Source organism: Curcuma longa, chromosome 17 (assembly GCF_044706935.1).
Source record: "Curcuma longa cultivar G26 ecotype Majalengka, Jawa Barat chromosome 17, ITB_CL_G26_1.1, whole genome shotgun sequence".
In the NCBI taxonomy this organism is placed as follows: Eukaryota; Viridiplantae; Streptophyta; class Magnoliopsida; order Zingiberales; family Zingiberaceae; genus Curcuma; species Curcuma longa.
Genome location: NC_133877.1, coordinates 331,840 through 346,205, shown reverse-complemented (window position 1 = coordinate 346,205; position 14,366 = coordinate 331,840). Strand labels below are relative to the sequence as shown.

Sequence of the window (14,366 nt, the reverse complement as noted above, 5' to 3'; positions counted from 1 at the left end):
TTCCTTACCTGTAAAGCAGATAATATTTCAATGAATTATCGATGCGGAGGTATGAAAGAGGTCTACAAGGCGAGCCTTACTAAGTCAACATAGGAGTTATGTAGAAAGGTCATGGTTTAGTCAATGTGAGAACCGGGTGGTAGAGTCCGACTTGTTGAATTCTCGATCGCTCGACTGTCGACTTCTGGAGTCTTGATTTGCCGACTTCCCAAGCAAGCGAAGAGACATGGCAAGCCAAGGGATTCGACGGTTAACAAAAGGTAAAGAGACATGTTGATTATCACAACCCCTTTAATGGGATGTATCCCTTGGACTTCTATTCATGAAGAACATCCTTGAGTTTCTCTCCAAGAGATATATCCTTTAGACTTCTTTCCCTGTATAAGGGGGAGGGAGGCTCTAGGAGTTATCATATGATAGACTCTAAAGAGAGGAGATGAAAGGAAGAAGAAGAAGCCTATCTAATATGGTGGATAGGGTAATTTACATGGGGTAGGGTTAAATCAAGAGTCAGATCAAGAGTTAAGTGGAGGTGGAGGTCAAAGTAGCCACCTGACTCTAGGTGACTCAGTATGCTCGACCCTTGAAGTTTGATCCACGCAACTCCACTCTGACTTGGTCCACCCGACTCCACTCTGACTACTTCAACTTGGTCATCCTTGGAGGGGACTTAAGTCCTATGTGGCTTACCACACTATTTTCGAAAAATGTGGATAACGTAGTCATTGTTCTTGAAAGATGTGGACAACGTAGCCGTTTCTTCCAAAGGGCGTGGGTAACGTGTCTATTTTGCCCGGAAGACGTGGGCAAATGCATGAGACATGTAAGTGTAATGTGGCAGCCCTTTAAAAGGGTGTCTGCTTCTATAGGCGCAAGTTCGCGCACAAAAACATTCCACTTCCTCTACTATTCTACTTTCATCTCTTTCTAACCCCTTACTAACTTGAGTGTCGGAGTGACCACACCAAGTCCAATCTCATTGCCCATTCTAACCCTCGATTGAGTGTTGCAAACATTCTTGACGCCTTCATCCTCATCAGAGCCTCCTGTCTCTCCACATTATCAGTTGTCTCTCACTAACACACCAGATTGTGATTTTGGCAGGAGCAAATTAGTGTCGTCTGTGAAAAATACCCTGAACTGAAACGTTGAGATGGCGGAACCTAGGAAATCTATCAAGGGCCCTAATTTCACAGGAGGCATGGCGCGTGGTGAAATTATCATCATGCTAAGGGCAGAATTCCAAGCACTGGTGGATCAAGCGATGCAATGGATGTTGCAAAGACTCCCTTTGGCGAATTCGACTCCTGAAGTACTTCAAGCCTCGACTAAGGTGCACATAATTCTAGTCAAGCACTTAGGGATCTAATAAGTCCTCCCTCTACTGCCTATCCTAAACAACGGAATAAGGCCATGATCCCACTTGAAGAACATTCAGATGGATCGATGGTAGGAGAAACACCACCTTCGAATCGAAATAAAAGCAAAGAACTCGTACCTATTGAAAACACGCCTTCTCGATCCATGTTCTAAATGATGAGCTATCTCGTAATTTCTGAGCATCTAAGCTTGGGGATCATAACGGACCGGCTGACCCCAAGATCACTTGGGTCATTTTGAGAAAAACGCCATGCTACATGAATATATAGATGACGTCAAGTGCAGTCTTTCTAACAGCTATGGTTCTGCTTAGCGATGGGTTCATTAATAACCATCTGCATCTATTCAGACTGTTGCTGACTTTAAGGCCGCGTTCCTGTAGCATTTCACTAGCAGCAAGTGGTATCTCATGACGCCTCTCAACCTATTTGTATTAAAGCAAATAGCTAAAGAAAGCTTGAAAGACTACATAAACCAGTTCAATAAGGTTATCTTGGTTGTGCCCTCGGCCACCTCGAAAGTTCTAATTAGCGTCTTTTCCCAAGGGTTGCAGGAAGGAGATCTCTTTTGATCTCTCATAAAGAAGCCTCCGATGAGTTTCGACCTATTTTGGATTGGGCACAAAAATATATCAATGTGGAGGAAGCCTAAGCTGCAAGGAAGAAGGAAGTTATGTTGCCCACAACAGTATCTGCTCGATCTGAGCGCAAGGCTCCCCTGCTACCTATTTGACATAAGGAACCACTCACTCACCATCAGTATATCTTGGCTTCAACAGACATGTTGACAATTCAAACTGTGAACACTATCCCGACTTCTGACCTTAAGCTCAACAGGTTAGATAGTGAAAGGGAACGGTATTGTGTCTTTCATCACTCTCATGAGCATTTCACCCATGAGTGCCGATAATATGTCTAAGAACTTTATCGTGCAACCAATGAGTGTATGCCACGTGAAGATCAACCCAAAGGTCAACTGGGCACTCGCCTACCCACTACGCTGGGGGAGAAAATTGGGAACATCAAGCCACCCATCGAAGGAAATCGTTGAATCGCCAAACTGATCATCAAAGGGACACGCCTCCCTGAATGAGGTCTCGGTCTTGGATGATAGCTCAGCGTCGACATGCAACCGGTACCGGGGATGCTAGGGGGAATCTCCCACATCGAGGGAACATCAATATGATATTAGGAGACTCGACTGATGGAGATTCCAATCGAGCTCAAAAATTCATGGTCGATGACTCAAAAGCTACAGGCTTGACACCAAATCTCGGGCAAAGATAGACCCCTCAATCAGTTTCAGTTCCTGAGACCTAGATGGGGTAGCTACTCTCCATGAGGATGCGTTAGTGATACTGCTATTGTAGTTAATTACAACATGGATTGAGTTTTCATGGGCATCAAGAGCTTGGTCAATGTGCTCTTCAAAAAGGCCTTTGATCAGATGTAGAGACACCAACATGAGTTACGACCCATCACCACTTTGTTGTTTGGGTTCACTGGACATGAGATGGAACCATTGGGATAAATTAGTTTGTCATTGTACTTGGGAGAAGAGCCCTTGAGGTGGACTCGGATTGTTATCTTCACAGTGGTCAATGCCTCATCTGGCTATAACATCATTCAAGGATGATCTGCCGTTTTTGCATATCACCAAAAGATGAAATTCCCTATGGACGATCATATGGGCGAGGTCAGAGGTGATTAGACGATATCGAGGTAGTACGGGTTGACTCACGAAAAAATTAGAAAACCCAAGGAGCCAAAGTACAACTCATCCACAATGTCCCTCCAGCTCGATCGATTGAGGGACATGAAGATGTGGCAATAGTGCACGAGCAGCCGAATCGAATTACTCGGGTTGCAACTGACCTCCCTCCTGAGTTGAAGCAAAAGGTAATCACTTATCTCTCTTGCAATCATGATGTCTTTGCATGGTCAACTAAAGAAGTCATGAGGATCTCGTCTACGATCATAGAACACCAACTCAACATCGACCTAAAAGGTAGGTCGGTCCAATAGAATAAGTGACACTTTGGTCATGAAAAAGATAATCAGAGCCAAGATTACCATACTGATAGATGCCGGTCATATTCAAGATGTCCATTTCCCGATTTGGCTGGCAAAAATGGTGGAGTGTCCAACCTATGGATAAATGGAGGATCTGTGTAAATTTTCGAGACCTCAACAAAACTTACTTAAAGGATTGTGATCCTCTGCCCTGAATCGACCAAGCTTGGGTTGCGAACTAATATGCATGCTGGATGCATATCAGGTTATCCCCAAATCCCCTTGGCAGTTGAATATCAAGAAAAGGTCAGTTTCATTACATCTGACAGAATCTTTTGCTATACTATTATGTCTTTTGGAGTAAAGAATGCAGGGGCAACCTATTAACGATTGATGGATTGAGTATTCGAGCATCAAGTGGATAGGAATGTTGAGGTCTATGTAAATGACATCCTGATTAAAAGTACTCGTGTTAAGGACCTGATTAGTGATATCGAAGAAACTTGTAACACATTGCGCCAATATGACATCAAGCTGAATTTGAATAGATGTCTATTCAGAGTCAAGAGCGGGTGGTTCCTTGGATATATCGTGACTGAGAGAGGAATCGAAGCTAACCCCGAAAAAGTGCAAACATTGCGGAACATGTCTTCTCGTCAGAATCTCAAGGAGACATAGAGATTTGAAGGTCGAGTCATAACACTCTCTCGATTTATCTCCAAATCAACTGACAATAATATACTTTTCTTTAAAGTTTTTAGAAAGTTGGCTCGTTTCGTGTGGAATGTTCAGATTTGAAATTTTAAAATCAAGTTCAAAAATAAAGAATTTAGATCTGTCGGACAACTTAAGAATATTTTAGATAGTTCTTATTCGGTAGGCCGACCTTGATGATTTTTATAAAAGGGCATCTATTTAATGATTTATTAAAGTATGAACGTATTTTTAATTTTTACCTAAATAATTATAAATATATTTTTAATTTATTTATATTTTATGATCTAATTAATTTTGAAAATAATTGTTATGATTTTATAAAAAATTTTCATTGGTGATCAGGCAAGCAGTCCAAACAATGATCTAACGACCTACACTGTACTGTATGTATCATGAAATCGATCGTATGAGACGGTTGAGATGATAAATTTTATTTTTTATTACAACACTATACTGTACACTACCATTGAAATGGGAAGTTTATTAGATGGATGACATGTGTGCTCTGAAATCTGTACAGACCAACGGTTAAAAAGTGTTGCAAGTTTATTGAATGGATGACAGCCTACAAAAAGGTATACAGACCTTTCATTGGATTTAATTGGGACTTAAAGGAAGGAAATGAATAATTATCTTCAGAAAAAATAGCTGTGAAGATTGATAATTAAGTTGGAATTCAGAAAAAAAAAGCATGAATCTTCATGCACTAATCTGCAGCCAATAAACTTGCTCATTTAGGAGGTGTGCTCCACAACTTCTTCTGTTCCTCATAGCTCCCAATGACTGCAGACTGCTTCTTGTCACCTAGTAAACTCGCAAACACATTGTAGTATGCTTCCCTGTCGAGATCATCTACTATGTCAACTGGCTTTCCATGTCTCTCGTCGACTCTAATCTGCCCGTCCTCGCTCATGCTTCCGGTTAAGACAGTAATAGGCTTTGTTTCTATCACTGGATTTAGCTTAGAATGATCGACCAAGAAAACAGCCCCAAGGAGTTCCCCCAAAAACATGTCCTGTATGTAGTACAACAGAAAAGCAATATCTGAACATTGGAACAATGATCATGTTCTAAATGATTGGTAAAAACAAAACAAAAAAAAGTACCACGTGATGGTAAAGTTTTGATTCATCCTGTCGTAATTTGTGGAGCAACGATAGCAGCCGACGCACGAAATTGGATTCAGGAGTCCCTTGTGCAGGTTTTAATGTTTCTAGGATCCTCTTAAAGGAAGACACTTTGCGCTGAGTGCTGAGAGGAAGAAGTGTGATCGAAAGGTTGGACCTGAACACCTGCTTTGCTGCTGAAGGATCCAGGAACATGTTGAACTCAGCGAATTTGTTTGTGGGAACAGTGAAGACATTTCCAGTCTTATTTTTCACACCACTACTGACTTGTCCTCCAACTATATAGACATGCTGCGAGAAGATAAAAAAACAACACACCGATCGATGATTTGAGCATATATATGAAATCTGCAGCATAATTTGCACATCTAACCTGTATGAGTTTAGCTGCATTTCTGTCCCATGCAATGATGCTGGCTAAGTTGGTAAGAGGTCCATTTGTCAGTACGCTGATCTTGTTCCTCGGACTTAATGCTTCTGAAATGGACTGCCAAACTTCCAGAGCTAAAGGCTGCCTGAGCCAAGGTCGATCGGTATCTCTTGGAGCTCCAAACTTGACGGAGTTTTCAGCCGTGTACCTTCGGGGACTCCTGGGCAAGTCACGAGCAAGTCCAAACAGTGTGTCAGAGTCGATAAATCCGCCGCTGCCATGTGGAATGGCCTGGACGAACTTGCAGCCGAGGTTCGGAGTGCCTAAAGCAGTGAGGTTTCCCAGACCAACCGGAATGTCATCGCGGCCCATCATGTGAAGAACGTCGTAGATGATGTCGATTGTTGCAGCATTTGCCCAGCCATTGCCATTCACTAAGATTCCCTATCGTAATAAGATTAAGGAGACAGTATTCATGTATTCCTTGGGTTGAGGACGGTTTCAGGAGAGCATGGTGCTGTACCTTGAGGTCGATCATCTCAAGAGGCGCCTTGAGGAGATAGAACAGAGCAAGAAAGTCTCCAGCACTCATGTCCATGTCAAATACCACAGGCCTTCCCCGGGTTCGACCTGCAAAATTTGGCTCGTAGAGAGTTTCTCTGTAATAAGGAAACTGTGTCGTCCAGTTGAATCGCCCAGAATGGTGATTGAAATTGAGAACCTGGATAAAAGCAAATGAAGTCGATCGAAGTTTTTTTTTATGATGTTTCTGAAACAGGCTCTGAAGTACTCACATCCAAGAAGCTCTTGAAGAACTGTCTGTTTAGTGGACTGCGAACATCTTGATTAGGTTTCGCTCTCTGCGCGACCAGTACTCGAACAGATTCAGGGCCAGTTACCTCCTTGGTGTATCCATCCTGCATGTCACTAACGAAATTCATTGAATTCACTGAAGATTGGGGTCGTACTTCTCATGGAAGCTTGAATTACCTCACATCTTCCATTGCCACCGTCCTTAGGGAGGCAAAATGGATCGTCGAGTCCAGTTTGAACATGGCCACTATGCACTCCACGTTTCTGCAGATTGAACTTCGGAACGCTGCGTCCATCAAAGAAGGGGTTTGAGCCGTCACGTACGCCGTAAGGCTCGTTTGAAGTGACTACTGTCATGTTAATGAACTCCATCTCGGCGAACTCATTTTCTCCATAATAATTGCCGCCGTTTCTCATGATCGATACTGCCACACCCGAAGCAAACGAGTCCCACAAGAAGTAACTCTGCTCGTAGAGTCAAAACGATAGGCACCTGATGACAGTTAGAAAAAGCTTCGGGCCGAGCAAGAACTTTAATTGGTTAAGACGTAAACTCCTTACTGTGTAGAACTGGTTATCGAACCACGTATCGCGAGTGATTTTCAGAGACTTAAAGCAGTATTGCGCCTCAAATGTCCCTTGCCTGCGTTCAAATTCATCGAAGAAGTTATTATTTATAGGGATAGTGTTGGTCGCGTCCAGTGGCACAAGGGTTACTGGAATCCCAGAATGGAACACCTGCACTTCAAGAAATAAGGATTCTGCAAGAAATAGTAGGAAAATCTAACAAGCACGTACCTGGTACGCAGCAAAAGGATCTCCAAAAATGTTGAACTCTGCGTAGGGATTGCCGGTGTATGCTGTGAACAAGTTGCCATGATTACCACACTGCCTGGGCTTGCAGGAAGAGCTTCCATTAGCAGGGCAGCATCCTGTGGGATTGCTTGACCTCACACCTCCGCCCATGATGAAGATGTGCTCGATGTTGGTCTTCAAGTGAGGATGGGTCATCAGAAGTAGCGCGATGTTTGTGTGCGACCCAATCACAAACAACGTAGTTGGCCCTGCAGAGATTGTGTCAGCCAGCACCTGCTGAGCTGTGGGCTGCTTCAGGGGGACGTACCTCCTTTTACCCTGATGCCATGCAATGTGAGCCTTCTTGTCCGAGACGATATGACACCAGTCTGAGGAATTTAGACAAACCTGAGGGAGAAAGCTCCTCCTGAAGCCATAGTTACTGTCGATGTCTAGCCGTCCGCCGGAGCCTATCGGAATGGCTTGCCGATAACGGCAGTAGCTGGCAGTCGACATGCCCTGCAAATCGAGGAAAGGACTAAGTTCGGTTGGAAATGTGAATGGAAATAAGGAAATGGAAGGATGGAGAAGACCTTCATATGGAGGAGTTTAGTCTCACATTGATAGTTGAGGGACAACTTGGTTGGTTTATATTGTATCACAAGCATTGATGTTGTGAACAAATGTAAGGGGAGATGCTCTCTCTCACGCGTGGGTGCGCTGAGGGATGCAAATCCAGGGCCCGAATTGCACTACCTGCAAGGCAACTTGTGTGCGAGCGTGACTTGCACGCGTCGAATGTTGGACCGATCATAATTTACCCAAGTGATCAACCAATATTTTATCATCCCGGGACGAGTTAATTACTTGACGTTGAAACGGTCGAGTATTATTACTAACGTACCATTAATCTCCAATTAATTGGAGATATGTTGCGAGGTTATAAAAGAGGAAGCAATGGGAGACTACAGGCAGAGTATTCTCGATCCTTCGCTTCCCTTTCCTCTGCTTCCCTTGCTGATAGCTTTTGGGTGTAATCGGTTCGCCGGTAACGATCTGTGCTTGATCGTTTTGCCGGTCCAGTCGTTGTATCCTGGGAAACAGACGTCCGTCGTGACCTCTAAACAACGCCGGAAGGAACGAATCTGTTTTAAGAAAACTGCATTGAACGCAGGCCTCGACCACTCAGCCACTCGGCAGTTGCCACTCGACCACTCGGCTCTCGGCACTCTCGGCAGTCGCCACTCGGCTCTCGGCCTCTCAGCACTCGGCTCTCGGCAGTCGGGCACTCGGCCACTCGACAGTCGGGCACTCGACTCACTCTCGACAGTCGTCACTCGGCTCTCGGCACTTGGCTCTCGGCACTCGGCCACTTGGCCACTTGACAGTCGGACACTCAATCACTCGGCTCGGCCACTCGACTCTCGGTAGTCGGGCACTCGGTCACTCGGCTCGGCAACTTGGCCATTCGACAGTCGGCCACTCGGCAGTCAGGTACTCGACCACTCGGCTCTCGGCAGTCGGGCACTCGGCCACTTGGCTCGCCAGCTCGGCAACTCGGCTCGGCAGCTCAGCAACTCGACAGCTCGGTCACTCGGCTCGGTAGCTCGGCTCAGTAGTTCAGCAACTCGGTAGCTCGGCCACTCGGCTCGGCAGTCGGCCACTCAGTCACTAGCCACTCAGCTCTCATAGCTCAGGCAAAGACAGACAACAAGTTCATGCAGCCACAGTGTGGCATGTTGGCGGTCGATCGGTGTTCAATTAATACCTGCTCAATTAGAGGATGATAGCCACCGACATCAGGAAGTATAGTGCCGTCGTCAAGGATTCCGCCGTCGCCGCCAACTCCCACCGGAATATCGTCGCGGTTCATCATGTAAAGAATATCGTAGGCGTGATTCACAGCGTGACCGGCATCAGTCCAGGCATTTGCATTGATCGTGACAGCCTGAAACCATGAGTCCAACGACATCTACTTTAATTTCCACAGAGGTAGAAAAGTACAAAAAGTGATGAAGTTCGATTCTCGACAAACCTTGAGGTCGAAGTGCGATCGGTTCTGCTTCAGGAGATAGAGGAGAGCAAAGAAATCGTCGGTGTCCATGTCAGTGTCCAAGAGAATTCTCCGAGGTTTGCCTTCCGCCGGCATGCCGGAGCTCCAGGCACCGATCAAACTCACCGGAACAAGGAACATGAACAGAAACAGATCCTTTCCGCCCATGCTCTGCGCTTCTTCTTCCTCCTCCCTTACAAATCAAGCAATCAAAGGCCGGCGTCCACAAAATAGATTTATGGAACATCGAAGAAAGACGACAAAGAAGGGAAGTGTGAATTTGACCAGAAATTTGGTGTCATAATGACGACAAAAGAGAGTAGGATATTTATTAGAAATTAATTTCAATTACTGATTTATCCTGTTTGAATTAAAATCGCATGTATTTATTATTTTTTATATTTATTATTATTATTATATTTATCATTATTTTTAATAAATTATCTTCTCCTTTTTCATTTGTATAAATATATTTGCTAGTTTATCTTAATTAAGTAATTATTTTCTCTCTCTATATATTTTTTTTATTTTTCCTAATGTCTATGTTTCACCATGGTATAAAAGCCATGAGATCTATGCGTTAGCCAACTGCACCGCTACCCATCTTCTTTTCTCTCCTTCTATTTTCTCTCCTTTTTCTAGCAAAGTCATTGAACTCCATCTACAATACTTTTTCCTCCGAGAAATGATAGACTGTATGAAAATGCAGCATGACACACACAAGGTCTGGGTCCCACCTCCATACCTTGTGTGTGTCATGTTAAGATTTCATGTTGTATTTTTATGTAGTCTATCGTTGCTCTTTTCCTCCTTCATCTACTTGGGAGGCTAATTCAGAAATTGTCTTTCCTTTTTTTTGTCTAACTTCAATCGGTGTGATGTCTCTCAAACACCATCATTTTCATCTTGTTCTTTTACACCCAAAGTATTATGAAAGCTTTCTACCTCTCTCCTTTTACTCAAAAGGATATTCTAGACACACTATTTCCTTCCTCGCTATTGGTTTCACCGATCTCTTCACCACCAACAACAATCTTCTTCTTTCTTTATTGCCCTACCTTTTCTTCCTTAATAACAACCCTAGTTCTTCTTTTCTTTTGCCTCAACTCCACCACTTAGGATAGCCCTTTCTTTCTGTATTTTTCCAATGTTATTTCTCACATTTTTTTTTATAAAATGCATCTCGTCGTTTTTTATCTTGTAGAAGAACTAGGATTTCTCTCTCCTTTTTCCCATTCGCCTCATCTCTTCCTTCTTCCAAATCAATTATGAAGTTATTCAAAGGCTACATATAAATTTGCCGAAGAAGCACCATTGAAATTTGCTCCTTCATCAACAGTAATAAGCTTCAATTCCTTCTCTTTTTTATTCTATTTACAACAGCAATTCTTTTTTTATATAACTTCCTCCCCTTCTTTCAACATCAATCTAGACAACTTCTCTTCTCAATAGCAGTAACACATTCTATCTCTTCTACTTCTTCCTCTTTTTACTTTCAAACACTATGATTCCACCAATCACAACTGCATTTTTCTTCTTTCTCTTCCTCCTCTTCCTCTTCCTCTTCTTCTTCCTCTTTCTGTTTTTCTCATAGCAAGAGCAACATCACTTTATTTCTCATTAATTTCAAGGACAACAAGCTTCTTCCCTCTCTTTATCTTCCTCTCCCTTTCTTCTCCTCCCTCTTCCTATTCTTTCAGCAATGTCAACACCAGCAAACCTTCTATATTTTCTTTTCCAACCAACAATAGCAACAGTCATCTCTTTCCTTTTCTTCCTCCTCTCCAACAACATTAGCTTTGCACTAGCTAGCTTTTCCTCCATTGAGCGTTGTCTCTTTTTAAGCATCTTATAGTCTTTCCTCCATTGAGTTTTGTCTCTTTTTAATCATCTTCTAGCCTACCAAATTCTAGATTTTTCTAAATTTTAAAACTATAGCCTTATGCTGCTCTTTCTCTCTAGTGGTCATTGTTTTAGAAGATTTAATTGATAGTATAGTTAGAGAAGATGTTTCAATAAATTGCCAACCAAACTCAATGGTAGACATCTCCCCATTAGGTTTGCTAGAGGGTAATGACAACAAAAATAACAATCCATGATATTAATCAAAAATTGGTTTAAATTATTGATGACTTACTATGTTAAGATTGCAACGCAATCATATTTATCATTATTTCTATATTTATTATTACCACATTTATCATAATATATTACCATGTTTATCATTATATTTTTGATATATTATCTTGACAATTTGTATAAATAGACCTCCCCTTCTTTCTGTTAGTTTCTATAGATGTCGGAGAGGATGTAAATTGATATGGATCGGCTCCGCTACAGGTGCTTAAGTGCAAAGTGCGTTAATAAAACGCTCATTGCGTGCGTGCATGCTTTGGGTAGCGGGCTCGCAAGTGCGAGCACCTACTCACCCGTGAGAAGAGGGCACACGGCCTTTTGGGTTAACTTCATTAATACAACAACATTAACAAGAAAGAAAAATCCATCAAATTTTTTCGATGTGGGACTATTCCCCGTGCACTTCCTTATATAACATTAATTAACAATTAATTTATTCTAGGTTGAATTTGAATAATTAATTTCTCATTCACCCTTTATCAATTTTGAGCAAATTAATAGTCTAGATCTATCTACACGAAATATAGATTTCGATTTTGAAGTCAATTTTGACTTTCATCGATTGATGACAATACGATTTTTTCACAAAATCGTATTGGTCCGTTAAGACCTCAATATCCAACACTTTCTCTACTGCCCGACTTTTGCTTCCTTAACAACAATCCTACTTCTTTATTTATTTTGCCTCAAGACAAAGAAGCACAGTTGAAATTTGCTCCTTCATCAATAGTAGCAAGCTTCAATCCCTCCTCTTTATTCTTCTATTGACAGCAACAATACTTCTTTTGTCACTTCCCCTTCTTTCAACATCAATCTAGACAACTTCTCTTCTCAATAGCAGTAACACATTCCACCTCTTCTACTTCTTCATCTTTTTACCTTCAAGCACCATGATTCCAGCAATCACAATTACATTTTTTTTCTTCTTCCTCTTCCTGTTTTTTCCCATAGCAAGAGCAACATTACTTTCCTTCTCTTTAATTTTAAGGACAACAAGCTTCTTCCCTCTCTTTATCTTTCTTTCCCTTTCTTCTCCTTCTCTCTCTTTGTTCCTGTTGAGATCAACTTCAAGACACGTCATCGGCTTCTTAGCACCAGGACAGATCAGGGTTGAAGGAAGGGAGGTCACGAAACTCGCTATTCCTGCGAAAATAGCAACCGTGAGAAGGAAGATCAGGGGTGCCCTAGCACGACCACTCCGATGCTTAAGTCAGTAGATGAAGAAGAAGCAAAAGAGCCGAAGAACTCAGAGAGCAAAGGAAGAAGAAGGAGTTTAGTGTATCTATGTGTGTGTACCTCCTTGTGGAGAAGGATGAACCTTATATATATGAAATGGGTGTCATGTCACATCGTAATTAAGGAAGGCGTCTCATCATTGATAATGATCTTGTCAGAAGGAATGGAGTGGTCAGAAGAGAAGTCCCATCGTTGACATTGAATTGAAGGGTCATTTCGCGCGTATATATCAGAGTAGGGACCATAATTAATGGCAAGGGCATGTCAGGAGAAATGATGACCTCTCTGTATGATGGGAAGAGTGATATTCAATAGAACAGGGCACCAAAGGTGGAAGGTTGGTTGAATTGAGTCCGGGTCGAGTCCGCGTAGGGAGGGTGCAACTAAGCTGATTGAGAGAAGTCGGGTCCTCATGAAGATTCGGCTCGGATCTAGAAGTCTGTCTTCACGAGGATTTGGCTCGGCTCGGATCTGGGAGTCTGTCTCCACGAGGATTCGGCTCGACTCGGATCTAGGAGTCTGTCTCCACGAGGATTCAGTCCGGCTTAGATCTAGGAGTTTGTCCTCATGGGGAGTCGCCTCAGGTCCTCCGAGTTAAATCGAGTTCGAGAATTCGAGGATTCGGAGGTTGAAGTCGCGGCCCAAGGACTGACTCAGGTTACCCGTCGAGTCGGCTGCTTAGGGCTGACACGAGGGTCGGATCCGGTAGGATGCCAAATCCTAAGTTTCCCAACCGATCTATTCCTCACAGCCGTAACACTCTTCCTATTCTTCCAGCAATGCTAGCGCTAGCAAACCTTCCACTTTTTCTTTTCCAGCCAACAATAACAACAATTCTCTTTTCCCTTTTCTTCCTCCTCTCCAACAACAATCGTTTTGTAGTAGCCTTTCCTCTATTAAGTGTTGTCTCTTTTTAGTCATCTTCTAGCTTGCTAAATAGTAAATTTTTTCAAATTTTGCTTGGCACAACACTAAATTTTTTTTTTCATCTGCCCTAGTAAATTTTAACCACCAGAATCATAGCCGTGACTCTTCTTCTTTTTTTCAAATTCACCAAGTTCTTTGTCCTCTTTCATAAATTCAACAACAGCAAAATTATAATCTTTTATTGTTCCTTTTCTATTAGTGGTCATTGTTTTAAAAGATTTGATTAGTTGTATAGTCGAAGAAGATGTTTCAATAGATTGATGATCAAACTCAACGTTCGACATCTTCCCGTTGAGTTTACCGGAGGGTAATGATGACAAAATAACAGCCCAGAATATTGGTTTTAATTATTGATGACTTACCATATTTGGATTGCAATGACAACTATATTTATCATTATTTTTATATTTATTATTATATTTTTATATATTATCTTGATAATTTGTACAAATAGATTTATTAACCTATAATAATTATCAATAAAAAAATAATTATTTTCTCTTTATTCTTTATGTTTCAACAAATTTGACCATAAATTTGGTGTTATAAGTTGAAGTTTCAAAACGATTTGTATTATTTGAAGAAAAAGAAGAAGAGATCTACTCTATGTTTCAACAAATTTGACCATAAATTTGGAGCCATGAGTTGAAGTTTCAAAACGATTTGTATTATTTGAAGAAGAAGAAGAGATCAAGACATGGATAGGCAGTTATAGGACAACAGAAGTAGTTTTCAATGAACGCAATATATAATTATACAAGTAAATATAATAAAATTTCACATATGGTTCAAGGTGTAAG

The 14,366-nt window shown here is 42.0% G+C and overlaps 1 protein-coding gene across 2 annotated transcripts; it reads right to left on the bottom strand.

Annotated features, from left to right (window-relative positions):
• Positions 1 to 4,780: 4,780 nt before the first annotated feature.
• Positions 4,781 to 9,476, bottom strand: LOC141811974 (nucleoside hydrolase 3-like). Of its 2 annotated transcripts, XM_074700056.1 has the most exons (11): positions 9,250 to 9,476; positions 8,983 to 9,162; positions 7,623 to 7,733; positions 7,218 to 7,553; positions 6,981 to 7,157; positions 6,597 to 6,884; positions 6,401 to 6,523; positions 6,130 to 6,327; positions 5,610 to 6,050; positions 5,216 to 5,527; positions 4,781 to 5,124 (listed from the first exon to the last, which is right to left on the bottom strand). In XM_074700056.1, exons 1-11 carry the CDS (start codon positions 9,433 to 9,435, stop codon positions 4,840 to 4,842), a joined length of 2,637 nt encoding a protein of 878 aa, XP_074556157.1. In that variant the 5' UTR covers positions 9,436 to 9,476; the 3' UTR covers positions 4,781 to 4,839. The 2 variants fall into 2 exon arrangements, with proteins under 2 accessions (XP_074556157.1, XP_074556156.1); XM_074700055.1 differs by lacking the exons at positions 8,983 to 9,162; positions 9,250 to 9,476 and having other exon boundaries at positions 7,218 to 7,483; positions 7,543 to 7,553; positions 7,623 to 7,727.
• Between the last annotated feature and the right edge of the window lie 4,890 nt (positions 9,477 to 14,366).

Coding starts and splice junctions, on each gene's coding strand:
- LOC141811974 (XM_074700056.1), bottom strand. CDS start 9,435: ATGGGCGGAAAGGATCTGTTTCTGTTCATGTTCCTTGTTCCGGTGAGT. Junction 7,734..8,982: donor ATCATCCTCTAATTGAGCAG/GTATTAATTGAA, acceptor CTCGATTTGCAG/GGCATGTCGACTGCCAGCTA. Junction 6,524..6,596: donor GTGGCAATGGAAGATGTGAG/GTAATTCAAGCT, acceptor AGTGACATGCAG/GATGGATACACCAAGGAGGT.